Source organism: Tenrec ecaudatus, chromosome 11 (genome assembly GCF_050624435.1).
Source record: "Tenrec ecaudatus isolate mTenEca1 chromosome 11, mTenEca1.hap1, whole genome shotgun sequence".
Lineage (NCBI taxonomy): Eukaryota > Metazoa > Chordata > Mammalia > Afrosoricida > Tenrecidae > Tenrec > Tenrec ecaudatus.
This window is the reverse complement of record NC_134540.1, coordinates 47,548,155-47,563,089: the sequence shown is the minus strand read 5'-3', so window position 1 is coordinate 47,563,089 and position 14,935 is coordinate 47,548,155. Positions and strand designations below refer to the sequence as shown.

The 14,935-nt window shown below is 44.0% G+C and overlaps 1 protein-coding gene and 1 non-coding gene across 4 annotated transcripts in view; one reads left to right on the top strand and one right to left on the bottom strand.

The window, feature by feature from the left end:
* The window catches only part of DGKH (diacylglycerol kinase eta), a 227,940-nt gene that overhangs the window by 89,887 nt on the left and 123,118 nt on the right, over positions 1 to 14,935 (bottom strand). For all 3 annotated transcript variants that reach the window (XM_075563022.1, XM_075563024.1, XM_075563023.1), the window contains exons 5-6: positions 5,499 to 5,603; positions 5,082 to 5,214 (exon numbers count right to left, since the gene is read on the bottom strand). In XM_075563022.1, the coding sequence (XP_075419137.1) occupies positions 5,082 to 5,214; positions 5,499 to 5,603 (238 nt within the window). The remainder of the gene's footprint in view (positions 1 to 5,081; positions 5,215 to 5,498; positions 5,604 to 14,935) is intronic.
* On the top strand, positions 10,200 to 10,261 carry LOC142461957 (U7 small nuclear RNA). The gene has a single exon (XR_012787117.1). It is a non-coding gene; the product is annotated as a U7 small nuclear RNA (small nuclear RNA).

Genomic DNA, 14,935 nt, shown 5'->3' with positions numbered 1-14,935 from the left:
CTAAGAAGGACGACCAGATTTTGTCTCATGTACTTTGGACATGTTTGCAAGAGAGACCAATGTCTAGAGAAGGGCATCAGCCTTGGTGGAGGGGCAGTGGGGGAAGAAGCAGCGGCCTGTCAATGAGATGACTGAGAGTGACGGAAAGAGCAGGCTCGAGATGAGCAGCAATTGTGAGGGCGGCAAAGGCGGGCAGTGTTCCACTCTGCTGTACGTAAGGTCAGCAGGACCGGGTCACACTGACCGGACAACATCAAAAACACGTGAACATCAGAATTAATGCCACATACATCTATCCCTCTAAGGGCACAAAGTACCTAAGCACTGGAGGATAGGGATGCTATGCCATTATCTGACTTGGCAGATAACTATCTCACAGATAAATATTAAGGTAAACCAGTGGCCATGGAGTGGTGTGTCAGAGAATTGTTCTTCAGAAAATTTTCAGCAGCAGATATTTTAGAATTAGATCCATCAACACTGGTTGTAGAATAATACTAACACATTCCAAATGTAAGGTGGCTCCTTTATACATGCTCTATGGAAATCAGTGATTAATGAATTTGGAATAATGGGTTATATCCCATTCTCTTTTAACTGGCCTAATGTGATTAAAGAAAAAGACAGGGCAGTCAATTAACTAAGAATCCAACAGTCAAATGTTCAAATGCTTCAGATGCCTTAGTTATAGTTGATTTATATGAAGGTCAGTCAAAAAGTATTGGTACAAAGTCATAGAAATCTTATTAAACACAAATATCAAAATGGGAAAGTACTGGTTTTTTTTTGTCACATCATCCATGTAGGTCTATGCACTTTTGCAGGTATAGATTCAACCCCCCAAAATTCTGTACTTTTCAATTCACAGCGTGTCCAAAAAACAGTGTTGGCATCCTCCAGGGACTCGGAGCAGGTTTCCTCATGATCCTCTTGAGATTGGGGAACAAAGGAAATCTGGATCAGGCTGTAGGGAAGACGGGGTCAGGGGTCCAAACGTGACTCCTGTAGGACACGCCCCCCCCCCCGGCTTTTTGGCCATTGCTGTGATGAACAACTTCTCTTGGGGAAACTTCCCTGGCCTTTTGCTCCCAAAGGCACTTTTCAATTTTCTTGAAACTTACACCTCCTTTGAGAAAGGGTATCCTTTGAGAAAATGAAGAGGACCCTGTTGGGATCCCACAACCATCACAACTGAGCTGACCTCTCAGCCTTGACTTTAACGGCTCCAGCAGCCCTTGGGATGACACTGTTTTGATTGGATCTCTGAATCTGAAGTTGCCGAACGAGACTCAGGCAAGAGAACGTGCATGCAGCCCCCCAGTGGTCACAGGAACACGGATCAATGCAGGCATGTAGCACGGGGGAAGGGAAACCCCGGCAGCCATACTTTTTGACTTGCTCTGGTCCATGGCCACTGAGAGTGAGCTGGCACTTCCGTGACACACACGAGCCTATCTACACTTTGCTAATGTTCCGCTTCCCTTGTCTTGTGTACTGTGAACCATTCCTCATTGGAACTCAGGCCTTTTGAGCGCGTGTGTCATAGATAACGGTGTGACTCTATCCAGCAAAAACTACAGAAATGGCACTCTAGGAAGTAAAGTTGTCTTGAAAGTCGAGTTTCAGCATGACGGTTTCCCTTGTGTGTTAACACACGACAGTTTATAAGCGTTGACTGGTCACCACCGCTAGGTCTGTTCAGTTATTAAGGTATTTCAAAAAAGTATGATCCGTACAGAATTCCCTGGGTTAGCAATGGGGTTACGGGAGTGGAAAGCCCATCTCTCTTCCTAGGATAGGCTAGTGGTTTTGAACTGCTGACCTTTGGAGAGCACAGCCCAATGCACACCCATGACACCACCAGAAGTCCTTGCGTCCACCCAGAGGCACTCAAAAGAAAGGCTTCATGGTCTAATTCCAAAAACTCAGCCACTGAAAACACTATGAAGAGCAGGTGTGAGTTAAACATGCGGTCATCAGCTCCCTGGCAACCAGTCTGTGCTCTCAAAACCATCTCCATTAAATTTCCAGGGCACTTTGGGGTACAAATGAGTGTTTTACACTTATTTAATAAGTACTCTGTAAAAACAGAAGAATATAAGAGGAACTAGAAGAGGAAAGGTTTTTTAAAATGTTCTCCTTCAAAGTCCAAGCTGCTCATTAAAATAAAAATCACACTTTTATAATGAAATGTTCCATGCGATGTGCCAAGAATAGCTAAGCTGCATCATACAACATACAAAGATAACAGTAACACACACCAGACTGCAATCATGGTCTCTAATGGATAAAAATGACCACGGGGCATTTTTTGGTTAGAAATGATAACTATACAAACTTCTCCAAACTAGTGATTTTGAAATAAGGCATTTTCCTCTGACCTGTAAAGCCATCCTTGTAAGACCAGAGTGAAAACACTACACATTGACAGGTGATAAAATGATATCTCATTGCTCTGGTCAGTCTTGTAAAAACCGTTGTACAGTTTCGAAATCTGTAAACAGCATTTAAGATAATGAATGCTTACGTTGATATATTTGATGCTATTTTTTAAATTGCCCTTTATTGATTTTGGTTAAATTACTGCTCAAGTAATTGGGAGCGACAGTCGTATTCTGGAACTATCACTGAAGTTCTCACCCGACTTGCACTGTCCTCAGGCAATTCTAACAAGCAGCTCCACGAGACCCGCCCTGTAGGATTTCCAAGGATGCAAACCTTTCAGGAAATAGTCAGGGTTTCTCTCTCTGAAGAGCGTCTGGTAGGTCTGAACTGACATTTCAGTTCGATTGCGCCAGGGAATTTTTCAACAGACTTGGCAGCACTGTTAGGAACAACTATTTTTCTATCTATTACTTCCTGTATATGGAATTTTATATGCAAATGGATTGAAAATGATAATTCTCATTAATATCTAACATAAACCTATAAAATAAATTAGTACAGCCTCATTCTACAGTGAAAATTGAAGAGCAGAAAGTTTGAGGAAATTTAGTGACGGCCTCACTAAGCTGGATTTCATTCCAATACAAAGTTATTCATGCCCACTGTTTAGGGAATATTTCTTATATTGGCATCTCCACCATAATTTTAAAGTCTTTTTTATATCTTCAGTTTTATCAAACAAGTTGTTTATTCAGGTTTGGTTTTTTTTTTTTTTTTCAGGAACAGAGGGGCCTCCCAGAGGAGATAATCCTAAAGTTTCAGTATGACTTGGATCATGCTAACAATATTCTGAAGAAACCATATTTTTATTGAACAAAGGCAACTTTTTACATTTAAGAAATCTTTGGGAATTTTATAAAGCATTCAGCTATGGTTCTAAAATGCAAATAGCCAAGATGCTAGGATTTAAAACTTTGTATCAGTAGGGAAACCAAATGCTAATATGTAATCTTTAAAAATATAATGTAAACATCCAATAATTAATGCTTAAAATTTCAGGAAGACATCCTATACATTCAGGAAGTTAACATTTACAAAAGAATGTTAACAAATGTAGTAAAGGCTCACATTTATTTTTTTCACCCACTGATGTATTTCCTGTTTTCTTTTAAAATGCCTGAAAAAAATATTTAGCCATTCTACCATTAAACCTAATCCCAAGTAGTAAAACCCATTCAACTCGACAAATCTCAAATCAGAAGGTTACCACAGGCCTTATCAGACCTGCTCTCCTTATCAGCATTTGGGGATGAGAGACCAGCAGGTGATAAGAAGCAGATCTCCACCAGAGAACAGCCAGCAGGATCAGAGGGTTAAGGCAGTGAGTGACTCAACTCTATGTAAGCGCTTTGTTTGTAATCATTCTTTACACCTAAACATGCTCAATACCGCCTGCAAAGTTTCGTTTGAATTCATGATCATGCATTAGGCCACGAGTCAATCCGGAATTCCTGATGCATTTCTTACAGACCCTGGCTACCAACTCCTACAGCTGACTGGACTGGACAGTGAACTTTGCTCACAGCCATTCTTTCGCGTCATTTGCACAGGGACAGAGGCAGACACAGAGATAACTGTAATCTCCGCTTCACAGAGGAGGAAATAAATATCTGAAAGCATTAGACCATTTGCCCTGGTCACACAATTTGCAGTGGTGGATGTGGATTTTTAACCCTGAGGTTAGCCCAAAGGGCCAGGAGGGCAAAGCCATAGTCTTTGTTGGTTTTGGTTTTTTTTTAAACAACAACTATTTTAGGAAGTACAATTCAGAGATGAAGCTTTCACCGAGTGAGTGCCCTATTCACTTCTGTCACGTCGAATAGATGAAAGCCTGGGATCTTCCAGGGTTTTGCATTTAGAATCAACTAAAAACCAGGGTCCTGTGTCTGCCTTATTATTTAATTATAATAAAATCACATTAAAATTACTTAAGAAGTTTTGTATTCTAGAAAATGCATTATTATATATTTAAAAAGTAGAACACAACAGAGTCACTACTGAGGCATAGGATTAAATATATCTAAGTAAGCTATAATTCCTCTCGGTAATAATTAATGTGCTCGTTTAGGTCATCCTACAATGAAAAGAAGAAAACAAAACAAAAGTCTTATTTCTAGAGAACCTTAAAGAAATTCAGGATCATGATACCCATTTACATTAACCAAAACAAATCAAACAAAGAGATAAAAGAAACAAGGGTTTTTCACCATTCAGTGTAAGTGACCACCAAAGATTCTGCCAAGGGGAAAAAAGTGTTGGCACAGAATCTTGTTTCTCAGGCAATCAGAACCAAATGAATACTAGAATTAAAAACAAAACACCTAAGACCAGAAAGTATTTCTTGAAAGAGGAAGCAGCAGTTACCCATCCTAAAGGAGTGAAATGCAGTTTTTAGCTCCAGCGTGGATTTACACTGCATTTCAAGTTATTCTGTCTTGGACCCTGGGTAAAAACAAAGAATCCCATGTTCGTCCTGCAGGTGCAAAGCCTGATTCTGTGCTTGAATGAGCTTCAAACAGGGGTCCAGCTAAAGTGCTCGGGCCGCTCCTCCCGCCCCACCCCTCGAAATGTGCTTTTGTGGTGCGCGGCGTTCCCTAATGGCCGGTGGCGCGAGGTCCCGCGGGCCGCAATGGTACCTTCACAGGAGAGGCCGTGGGAGGTGACACCGGAGAGGCTCTCTCTGCACACGTTACAGAAGGTGGGCCGGGCGTGGGAGCAGGCGTACCAGTTATGCATCCCTGAGAAATGCTCCACGTTAAACTGGGCCACCTGGAAAGGAGAGCATGGAACAGGTCTGTCCAAGGAGAGACCAGGACGACAGCACCTGCCTAGAATACGTAACAGTTACAAAAAATAATAATAAAATTCCAGATCCAGCATTTTGATCAGGAAAACTTTAAATCAAGAATTCTACACAAGGCAGCTTCACAAGGCGGTTGAAACCAGCTGCTGCCGGCAGAGCTCAGACCTCGAATACACCTGGGAGCTCAGACACTGCACCTGGCTCGGATTTCCTAAGCAGCTGGGGTGTCGCGAGGGATGGGCGCTTGTACCTCGTAGGTTTCCCGGGTCTGTACGGACTTGAGGCAGCTGATCCAGTCCTCCATCTCCTTCCTGTTGTCAGCGCACAGCATGAGCCTTCGGAACGGCGTGATTATCTGCAGGGGGGCGAGTCAATGTCGTGACTGATAATCACCAAACCAGAGAAAACCATGGCAAATTCTCATTTGGGGCAGTCTACTTACAACCGGCACGCCCTGGCAGCCTGAATAAAGAAAGTAAGATGCTCTGTAAACGCAAATAGGTTTTCTTCTCTGTGTGTGACAGAAGATGCTCCGGGAAACAAACAAGGCAGCCCTCATGCTGAATTCTAAGGAGCCTTAACGGGTCTTTGATTCTATTGCTACCTACCTCTCAGACTAAAGACAGCCCGATTCCAAATAAATAATACCTAATTTTATGAATTGCCTTGAAAACAGAATTTGAAGATACTTCAAAATAGCTCATAGGAAGCTTAGAATGAGCACATAATTTTGACATGGAAATGGTAAAACAGGAGGATCACAGGAATGCAATATTAAAGCTTTTTACACCTCATCAACCATCACGTCCAGGTTATTCTGTAAGTCCCGAAAAGTAACATTGGATTGATATATAACTTCTGCTGGCAGTTTGAATCTGATTTCTGGGTCGGATTTTCCGCCCATCATGTAGAATTCCACTATATTACTTTTTCGTGAGAACAAGGGGAAAGTTATTAGCACGGAAGCCCTTTAGTTGGCTTGAGGGAAAGAAACAGTTGTTACTTTTATCTTTTTGCCTGCCACTAAAATAGGCAAATTAATTTTTATTAAGAACCTCAGAGCGAGAGAAATGAAAACCTCATGCGATTATATAGCACTGGAGGCACTTCCAAGTGAGATTCTGAAATAACTTGAAAGAAGCTTCTATTTATGTGTAGGTGGATTATTCCGGTTAGAACACTGAAGTTATGAAATCCTGACTATTTATCCCAAAGAAGTAGTGGTTCTTTTGGTTGTGAAAGAAGAGTGAAATGTTACATCCCAACCTAGGAAATGAGTCGCCAATTGAAACACAAACAAACACAAACATACAGGCTGATGTAGGCAGTCCCCACTTTTCCCAGGTTACAAACCTTCCTCGACACGTCATAAAGTTGCTGCACTCCGTTGTTATCCAGCAAATTTCGCAAATATTGAAGACTAATTATCTTACGAGAGAGAGAGCAAGAGGAGACCCTGGTCTCCTGTACCAAAGCGAGAAGGGCAGAAGTCTAACCCACGCCACTCCACACTGGAAAATGAATCCCAGTCTTCATTCTGGAAAGGGAGCAGCCCGTCTTCCCGACTCACCCGGCACTGCCTTTTCTCCGCGATCCTTGGTTGGGGCTCCCCAGTCCTGCTTCCAACCAAGAGGCCTTTCAGGCATCTGACAGGCGTGAGCACTTAAATACCGCCAGCTCAATGTCACATGGAAGCGGAGCACCAACCAAATAGCTTTGGGCATTTTTTAATGGCATATAAAGTGGAAGAGAAGCTCATTTTTGCTTTTTTGTCTGTTTTCCACTGCCCTCTCTTGATAAAGCTTATTAACAGTCGGTCACTTCTCTTCCTGAATAAATAGTTAATGCAAAAAGCAATGCTTCCCTCATTACTTAGGAGCCAAATGGATGCTTTATTGCTTCAAATTGTTTTTCTAGGACAGCTCGTCAGGTGCAGCAAAAGGGGGCATTAAATCATAATACACTCCTGGCTCCAGTGTCTGGCACCGCCCTCCAGAAGCCTCCGAGTTCCACGGGCCTCCAGAGTTATCCGGACACACATCGCCTCGAGCATGTATTCTGCGCTTCCCTAGCTGATGTGACTAATAAGGATCCCCTCTTGTTATGATTTTATGGGAGACAGGAATTATTCAGATAAACAGACCAAGCTTGTGATCGCATTCTTTAATTTTGTTCTTGGTCGGACTCTCAGTATAGCGTGGCTGATGGCTGGAACTAGCTTTAGGGTCTCCCCATTCTTTAAAAGTCACTGTGAATTCAATAAAAAGGGGAACAAGAAGGATGGAGATACAGCCTCATTTTTCTTGCAGTTGGAGTTATATAAACACTTCAATTGGGAAAGATGTCAGTAATATGTATAATAATATATGTACCCCATTTGCTGATGAAATAAAATATATAAATCATCAATTTTTCATTGTTAAACTAAGTTTTAAAATAGACAATAAGTTAGCAAAGATCATAATATAATTTTGAATTTTTAAAAATAAAATTAATTTTATTTATGGGTTTTGTGATTATGTAAGGTTATGAAATCTACTGATTTTAAAATTATAAGACATCACTGTCCACAGAAGGAAAAAAAAACGGCTTAAACTCACTGCCATCGAGTTGATTCCTACTAATAGTGAAACAACAGGGCAGGGTAGACTGCCCTTGTGGGCTTCTGAGATGGTCGCTCTTTTCAGGAGTAGAAAGTCTCATCTTTCTCCCACAGAGCAGCTGGTGGTTTTGAACTGCTGACCTGGAGGTTAGCAGTCCAACACACAACTCACTACTCCACCAGGCTCCCTACAGGAAAGAAAATCTTTTTGGATCATAGAATGTTATGTCTAGCTTCAGGGACCAAACGGTACTACTTTGGACAACAGAGCCAAAGTCACCTGGGCCTAACTTGAGCGCAAGCTTGGTCAACCTAGCAAGCCAGTAACACCCCTAAACTGACTCTCTAACCCTTTGGGGTAACCCTTCTTCAGTCTTTAACATTCTGAGTCCCACCTTTCCTTTATTTTTTTCATTCTAGAACTTTGTAGAAAGATATGACAGTTGTACTTGTTAACTGACAGCCTCTGGTGATATACTCCCACTGAGCCCCATTATTTTGGGGTTGTCAAGCCCGTAAAATTATTTGGGTCTTACTCTGTGGAACCCTGGCAAGTACAGTTGTTTCAGCCTTCTTATTATGGTGAGCGAGTAGGATGGGGAAGATGGAAGGGCTGAACATGGTCCCCGCCCCACATGAGGAGGGGGCTCCTACCTCTTTACCCCAGGGAAGACTTTATGAGGCTGTTGGGAGCCAAACCCAGGAGATTCCTGGAACTGAGAGGTGTTGACATTTCCCCGGAAAGATCTGAAGTTTCTTTTCTTACACTCTTCCTTAGCCTCTGTCCTTATCTCAACCCCACTCTTACTCTCTTCCCACGATCCCAACATTCCTAATTTATCTTTTCAGGCACATCTGAACTTACTCTAGTGATTAATTTTTTTCAAATTATAGTCACTACTCCAATCCTCTAATCTCAGATCCTGACTACATCCATCTGTCTTTCTAGTCATGTTAGCATGTCCTTGGCATATACTGCACACCAAAGACTAAGAAAATCGCATGGGCTTTGCCCTGAGAGTCTAAAAGGAGACAAGCCAGTGAACCAAGGGTTTGTCTGGAAAAGAGCTTCAAGAGAAGGCCAGCTAAATCCGGCAGTTTCCGAAATCTGCCTCCGATAACAGGTATCCTTCAAGTAAGAAAAATGTTCCTCTACTTTATAGGTGAATTAACTCAAAAACATTATTATGTATGTGTAAGAATGACAAATTTCTTAGTCTGGAAAAAAGATATAAATACATTAAACAGATATAAGACCATCTGGCATTAAGTATGTAAAGTTTTATAGAAGAGTTAACACTAGTTATTCCTTAAAAAAATCATATAGGAATTTAAAAAGATACAGAGCCAAACACTGAACACTGTTTATCTTTCTAGGAAGAGATTCCTGATTATTTAAAATGCATTTTGGGGGGGGGTGGGTATTTATATGTAATTTCATGTGTGCATCTGGATGTCTGTAATAAAAAGATAGGATTTTTGCTGGACATAAGGATGTTGTTGTGAAGTGCTACCGAGAAGGCTGCTACCTCAAAGCGATCACATGGTGTAACAACAAATCCCTACCTGGCTGTCCCCATCCTCACAAGGGCTGCAATGCTTTTGAGCCCATGGCTGCAGCCATTGTGTCGATCCATTTCTTTGAGAGCGTTCCCCTTTTTTGCTGAGGCTCTATGATAGGAATTTAGAATGTAAAACTTTGCTTTGTTCCAGAGCAAGAGTTCTCAGATGCCTCTGAACATTAGAATCACCTGGGGAGATTTTTTTTTTAAAAAATCCAACTGTCCAGGCCACATTTCAAACCAATCAACGCAAACCTTCTGAAGACAGCTCTCGGCAGCTCAGCATTTTCCTAAAACCCTTAGGTGATTCTATCATCCAGGGAAGTTGGAAAATAAGCGTTCTAAAGACACTCGCCACCCCCACTGCCCAACAACAAACACCATCAGAACTGAAAAACTGAGACATTCCTCAAAAGAACAGAAACAGGCAGTTGTGCGTGCATGCGTTCCCAACTGGAAACCATGGAGTAACAGCAGAGTGATTGATTGAGACATGCTGCAGTCAGATAGGACTGTGGACAAGTGTCTGGGCTGAGCCTCCAGGCGCGTGGGCTGAGAGGCTGGTTGCCACTCGGATGGACTAGAGCGGTGCCACCTATGCCAAAGGATTGGAGTTGCCATCGGGGCGGGGGAGGGGCTGACGGGGAAGCTGAAGCCTGGGGCCATGAGACCTGCACGCAGGATTCAGAGGGCATGGCAGCACTCACGGTCTGTAAGGAGGGTCACTGCTGAGAACGCTCTTTGAGAACAGTGGATTATTTTCCAGCCTTGAAAATTAATATAAGTGAAGTGCTACAGCTCTTTTAGAATTTGTCTAGCAGGTTTTCTGGTTTTCCCGGAAACACCCCCATCCCCCCCCCCCAAATTAATATAAGTGATTCAACTGAGTTTTGGCCTTTTTCCCCCTCAAGTTTTACTGGCACAAAAGTTACATATCATGCAATTGAATAGTTCAAAGGTTCGATCATATCAAGAGGAATTGTGCAATCACCACCACATCAATCTTAGAGCACCCCCCCCCCCCCTGCACCCACGGTTAAATCTCCTTTAACATGAGTTCTGCAGTCACCATCAGTTCTAGTGCTCCCTCCCACCTCGAGGCTTCATCATTTATTCCTGAAATTCCCTTTCCCTCCCTGTCATCCAGTCCCCAGCCCTGCATTCCCTGCAACACCGTGTAGCGGTCATTACCACTGCACATCCTGTGCTTCACCGCTGGGAGACCCAACAGAAAACAATGAGCAACAAATGGCGCTAAGGTAAAGGCAAGATCCTGTTAGCTTAAAGGCCCTACTTTGTTTTCCATCTAATCGCTCCCATTTATAAAGGAAGTGTCAGCCTTGTGCCTACTCCACTACTGCACTTTGAAACAGGTGGTTTGTCATCTGGATTGAGGCCCTTGAGCAGTGGTTCTCAACCTGTGGGTCTCGACCCCCTTTTGGGGGGTCAAACGACTCTTTCGCAGGGGTCATCTAAGACCATCAGAAAACACCTATTTCTGAAGGTCTTAGGAGCCCAGGCACTGCTCCCCTATCCGTCTCCAGGCAGGTCTGCCCACATGCAGATTCGCCCACAGACGAGTACCTGGTGTGAAGACTGTTACCCATGCTACACCATGCCTCAAGACAAAATTTCATTTGTTTGTCATTACAAAGAAATAAATCACAATATATGATGACATGTTGTTTTGTGATTAATCACTATGCTGTCATTGTGTTCAATTTGTAACAATGAACATACATCCTGCATATCAGATATTTACATGACGATTCCTAACAGTAGCAAAATGACAGTGATGAAGGAGCAACGGAAATAATGCTATGGCTGGGGGTCCCCACAGCATGAGGAACTGTAGGAAAGGGTCGCAGCCTGAGGAAGGTGGAGAACTACTGCCCTTGAGGCTCTGGCTTCACTGCTTGGGCCGTCGGCTAGCTTCTTCCATGAGTCCTGGGAAGCTCGGAGCTGCTTGAGGCTGGTCCTTGCCTGCGGTTGGAGGACAGCAGAGGCAGCTCCTTGGAGTCGTCTCCTGCCTGCAGAATTCCAAGAGGCAGCGCCGGTTCCTCCCTTTCACTTTTCCTCTGTCCCAGTGGCTCCAAAGTGCTATCTTTTCTGCTGTCGCAGTTAGTTGGATCCATGTATCACAAACTGAATGTCTTTAAACAAAGGATTGTGTAGCCTTGGCGAAACTTCTAGAACGTATGTCCTGAATGTGTACGGCAGAAATGGTCAGCTTGTTAAGATTTTTGACTTAATTTTGCATGGTTCAATTTTAAGTCCGTCCCTTTCCTTTCTCATTCTACGATGATCAGCAAGGTGAAACCAGGCAGTTCTTTTAAGATTTTGCTAGTTAATCTCCTCGACCAGATATCCAAGTTGGTCACTTACACGTTCTGCTGAGTGGGGAACTGAGCAGTCACAGGAAGGTGCGATATTTCACACAGTGCCCGCCACACTATCGAGAGCTCAGTGAGTGTCAGCACCCTATTCTGAGTAGAAATGGAAAATACCTACGTGTATTTACCTAGTTCTGCTGTAAGTACCCATCTTTCTTGTGTACCAGTGGTTCACAGACTTAAGTAACATGAGCTGAAGTCAGAAAAGGAGGCAACTTGCCAAGGAGTCAGTCACACCACGACAGTAGCTTTACTGACAATGACCTATTCCTTAGAAGAAGCTAGGAGAATGCCAGCTAAAAAACTAGGACAAAACTGGAGTCTGTGTCTGACGTGACCTGACCTGGCAGTCTGCAGCGACAGGCCTCCGGAGTTCAGGGTAGCCGAGTGCCTGGGCAGGCACCGTGGAGCCCCGCACCCCAGCTCCAGCTGAGGAGGCCACGTTCCAGTCCCACCGTTACGCGTTTGAACCGTCCACGCTTACCCTCCAGCACGATTTACTGCTAGCTCTTCGGCGATGGATTCGGAATGGCCCTGCCTAAAGTTCGTACCAAGGAGCCGTGCAAAGTTGGTGGAAAAAAATCTATCATCTTTCCATGCCGCTTTCCCAGGGGCCTTCTGCAAGCCTCTTGTCAATATCCTCATCTAATGAAATGTTTGTTGTTGTTTTTTTTTTTTTTTTGAAAAGCAGGAAAACCGTTTAATTGTGCCACAAAAATGTTTGTCTACCGTGTGACAGTGAGGGGACGAGAGCTGACTTTCGTGACAGTTGAATCAGGTATGATCGCAGGCCTCCTTTGAAGCCGCTTTGCTGTGCCTGAAGCTGCCAACTGCTCAGTCTTAATATATCTCTTCCACCTCACCTCATAAAACCTATAGCCAACTCGTAAATTATGCATGTTGCTTTTCTCATTCTCTCTTTTTTCTAGAATGAAATAATTCACATTGACAAGTTAAATGTGCAATGTAAGTCGTGAATCTTCAGCGGCTATTTTTAGGAGCCAACACGCTCCGGTATTTCAGAGAGTAAGCTGGGGCTCACTGCACCCAAGAGTTCACCGGTCCTAGGCTGCCCGCCCGAACCAGCTGCACACCACACTGGCCAGTCAAGATCTTGGTGTGTGGGAGGGAGGGGTGTTTCACATGGAATCATTAGTTTGCAAAGCTCCCCAGGGGATAGTGGTGCACACGGACGGGCGTAAGGGCATCCCCCTCTCCTGTTAGTAAAGGTGGGGGGTCTAGCCTTGGCAATGTCAAGGAAATGTGCTTATCTTTTGGGTTCCTATCTCTCTTTTTAGGTGATGCACACAGTGAACATGAGTGGCGGCTAGCCGAAAGGCTGGTGGTTCACATCTACCCCGAGGAAGGTGCCTTGGAAGCAAGGTCTGCAGATCTATTTCCAATCAAACAAGCAAACAAGTCGCTGAACACCCTACCAGGCGCAGTTCTGCTCTGACGTCTGAGAGGCTGCCACGAGTGCGAAGTGACATGACAGCAACTGTGAAAACGCTCCGGAGCAAACCAGAAAGACAGCCATTCTGGTCCCCGGGTTCTAGTGTCGTGGGGCTCCAGTTCCATTCCTTTCTTGGTGGGGCCAATCTGACATAACTGCCACCAAAGTACCACACGTGACTAACAGAGGCCATGCAAATGGCGATCCCTGGTCTGTCTGACTCCTCACGAACTCATATTCAAATACACAAAACACAAGTCAAAAGCTGCCGTCGCTGGTATGTGCTTTGCTCACACGCACTGCAAGCAGATTAGAGGCCCTTGCCTCCGCCAGCCACGTCATAGGCTCCTAATAGCCAAGGGGCCCTGGAGGCGTTTGAGTTTCAAGTTCTACTTAATCTCTGAGCTCCTTTGCTCGGAGGTCGATGCTTTTTGATTTTACCTTACTGGTTAGCTAAAGCGCTATTTTTCTGAAGTGTTGCTAACAGTGTTAACTTCCTATGTTCTCCAAAGCATATCTGAATTTTAACAGAAGACTCTAGGTGCATGGTGAAAGCAAACATATTCTGTCACGATGACCAATGAATGCGTTACAGGTATTTTCAAACGGTGTAAATGGAAACCAATAGAATTGACAAAATTTCAGATTAGGATGGGAGTTTATCATGCTGGCATGAGTCCATCGATGCTCACTTGAGAGATGTGGAATCTATTAAGCACTCGTGAAGAAGACAGTAGTTCCATGGAATCTGAAATAAAGCAAACTAACGTGTAATGACATTAATATGGACCAACACTGACTGCAGTTGACAGCTCACTCATACGCACGCAGGGACTTAACTTAGGCTTTACACCTGAAACTCCAATCCTGCTGCCCAGGCAGTGCAGTGGATCCCTGGGTCCTCAATCCAAGTGCTTGGTGCTTGAACTGTCGTCTCCCATATTCCCCTTCAAAAGGACCTGCAGTCATGATGCTGAGTACAATTGTCAGCTAGCTGCTCAGAGCTTTGCTGAGATTTATACACATAAAAAAGACCCTCACTGAGTGCGGGCCAAAGGAAATCTTTGAAAGTCATTCTCGTCTTCGGGTTTGGCCTGCTGGACCTTCCCCCTGTCTGGTGAGTCATTTTAGCAAGAGTGCAAGTCCTGCAACATAGATTGGTGTTAGTTGCTGTGGGGTCAACGCTGACTCGGGACAATCCCTGTTACAGAACAGAACTTCGGACCATAGTGTTTTCTTGGCTGTCATTGGAAATGGATTGCTATGGAAGTTCTGTTCTCCTTTGGCATCATTGCATGGATTTGAACTGCCAACCTTTAGGTTAGCTGTTCAGCACAAGCCATTTGTGCCATCTAGGGACCGTCCCACTGTACTGCTGTCGGGTGCCATTGAGTCAGTTCCAACTCACAGCGAGAAAGGGAATGAGACACTGCCCCTGGTCCAGTGGTAGCCTCACAATTGTTCTTATGTTTAAACTCACTGTGGCAGTTACATAATCTCCTGTCAACTTGAGTAGCCCGTCAATCAGGTCATAGCCAATGAGACCTCTGTGTGAGCATGCCTTCTCTTGAGGATTCTGGGAACTCCTATCTTCGTTCCTGGGGGCTGGACACACATACTCTTCCTGCTTCACATTCCTGTTGACAAGACACATGGAGCTATGCTGAGGGAGCCAGA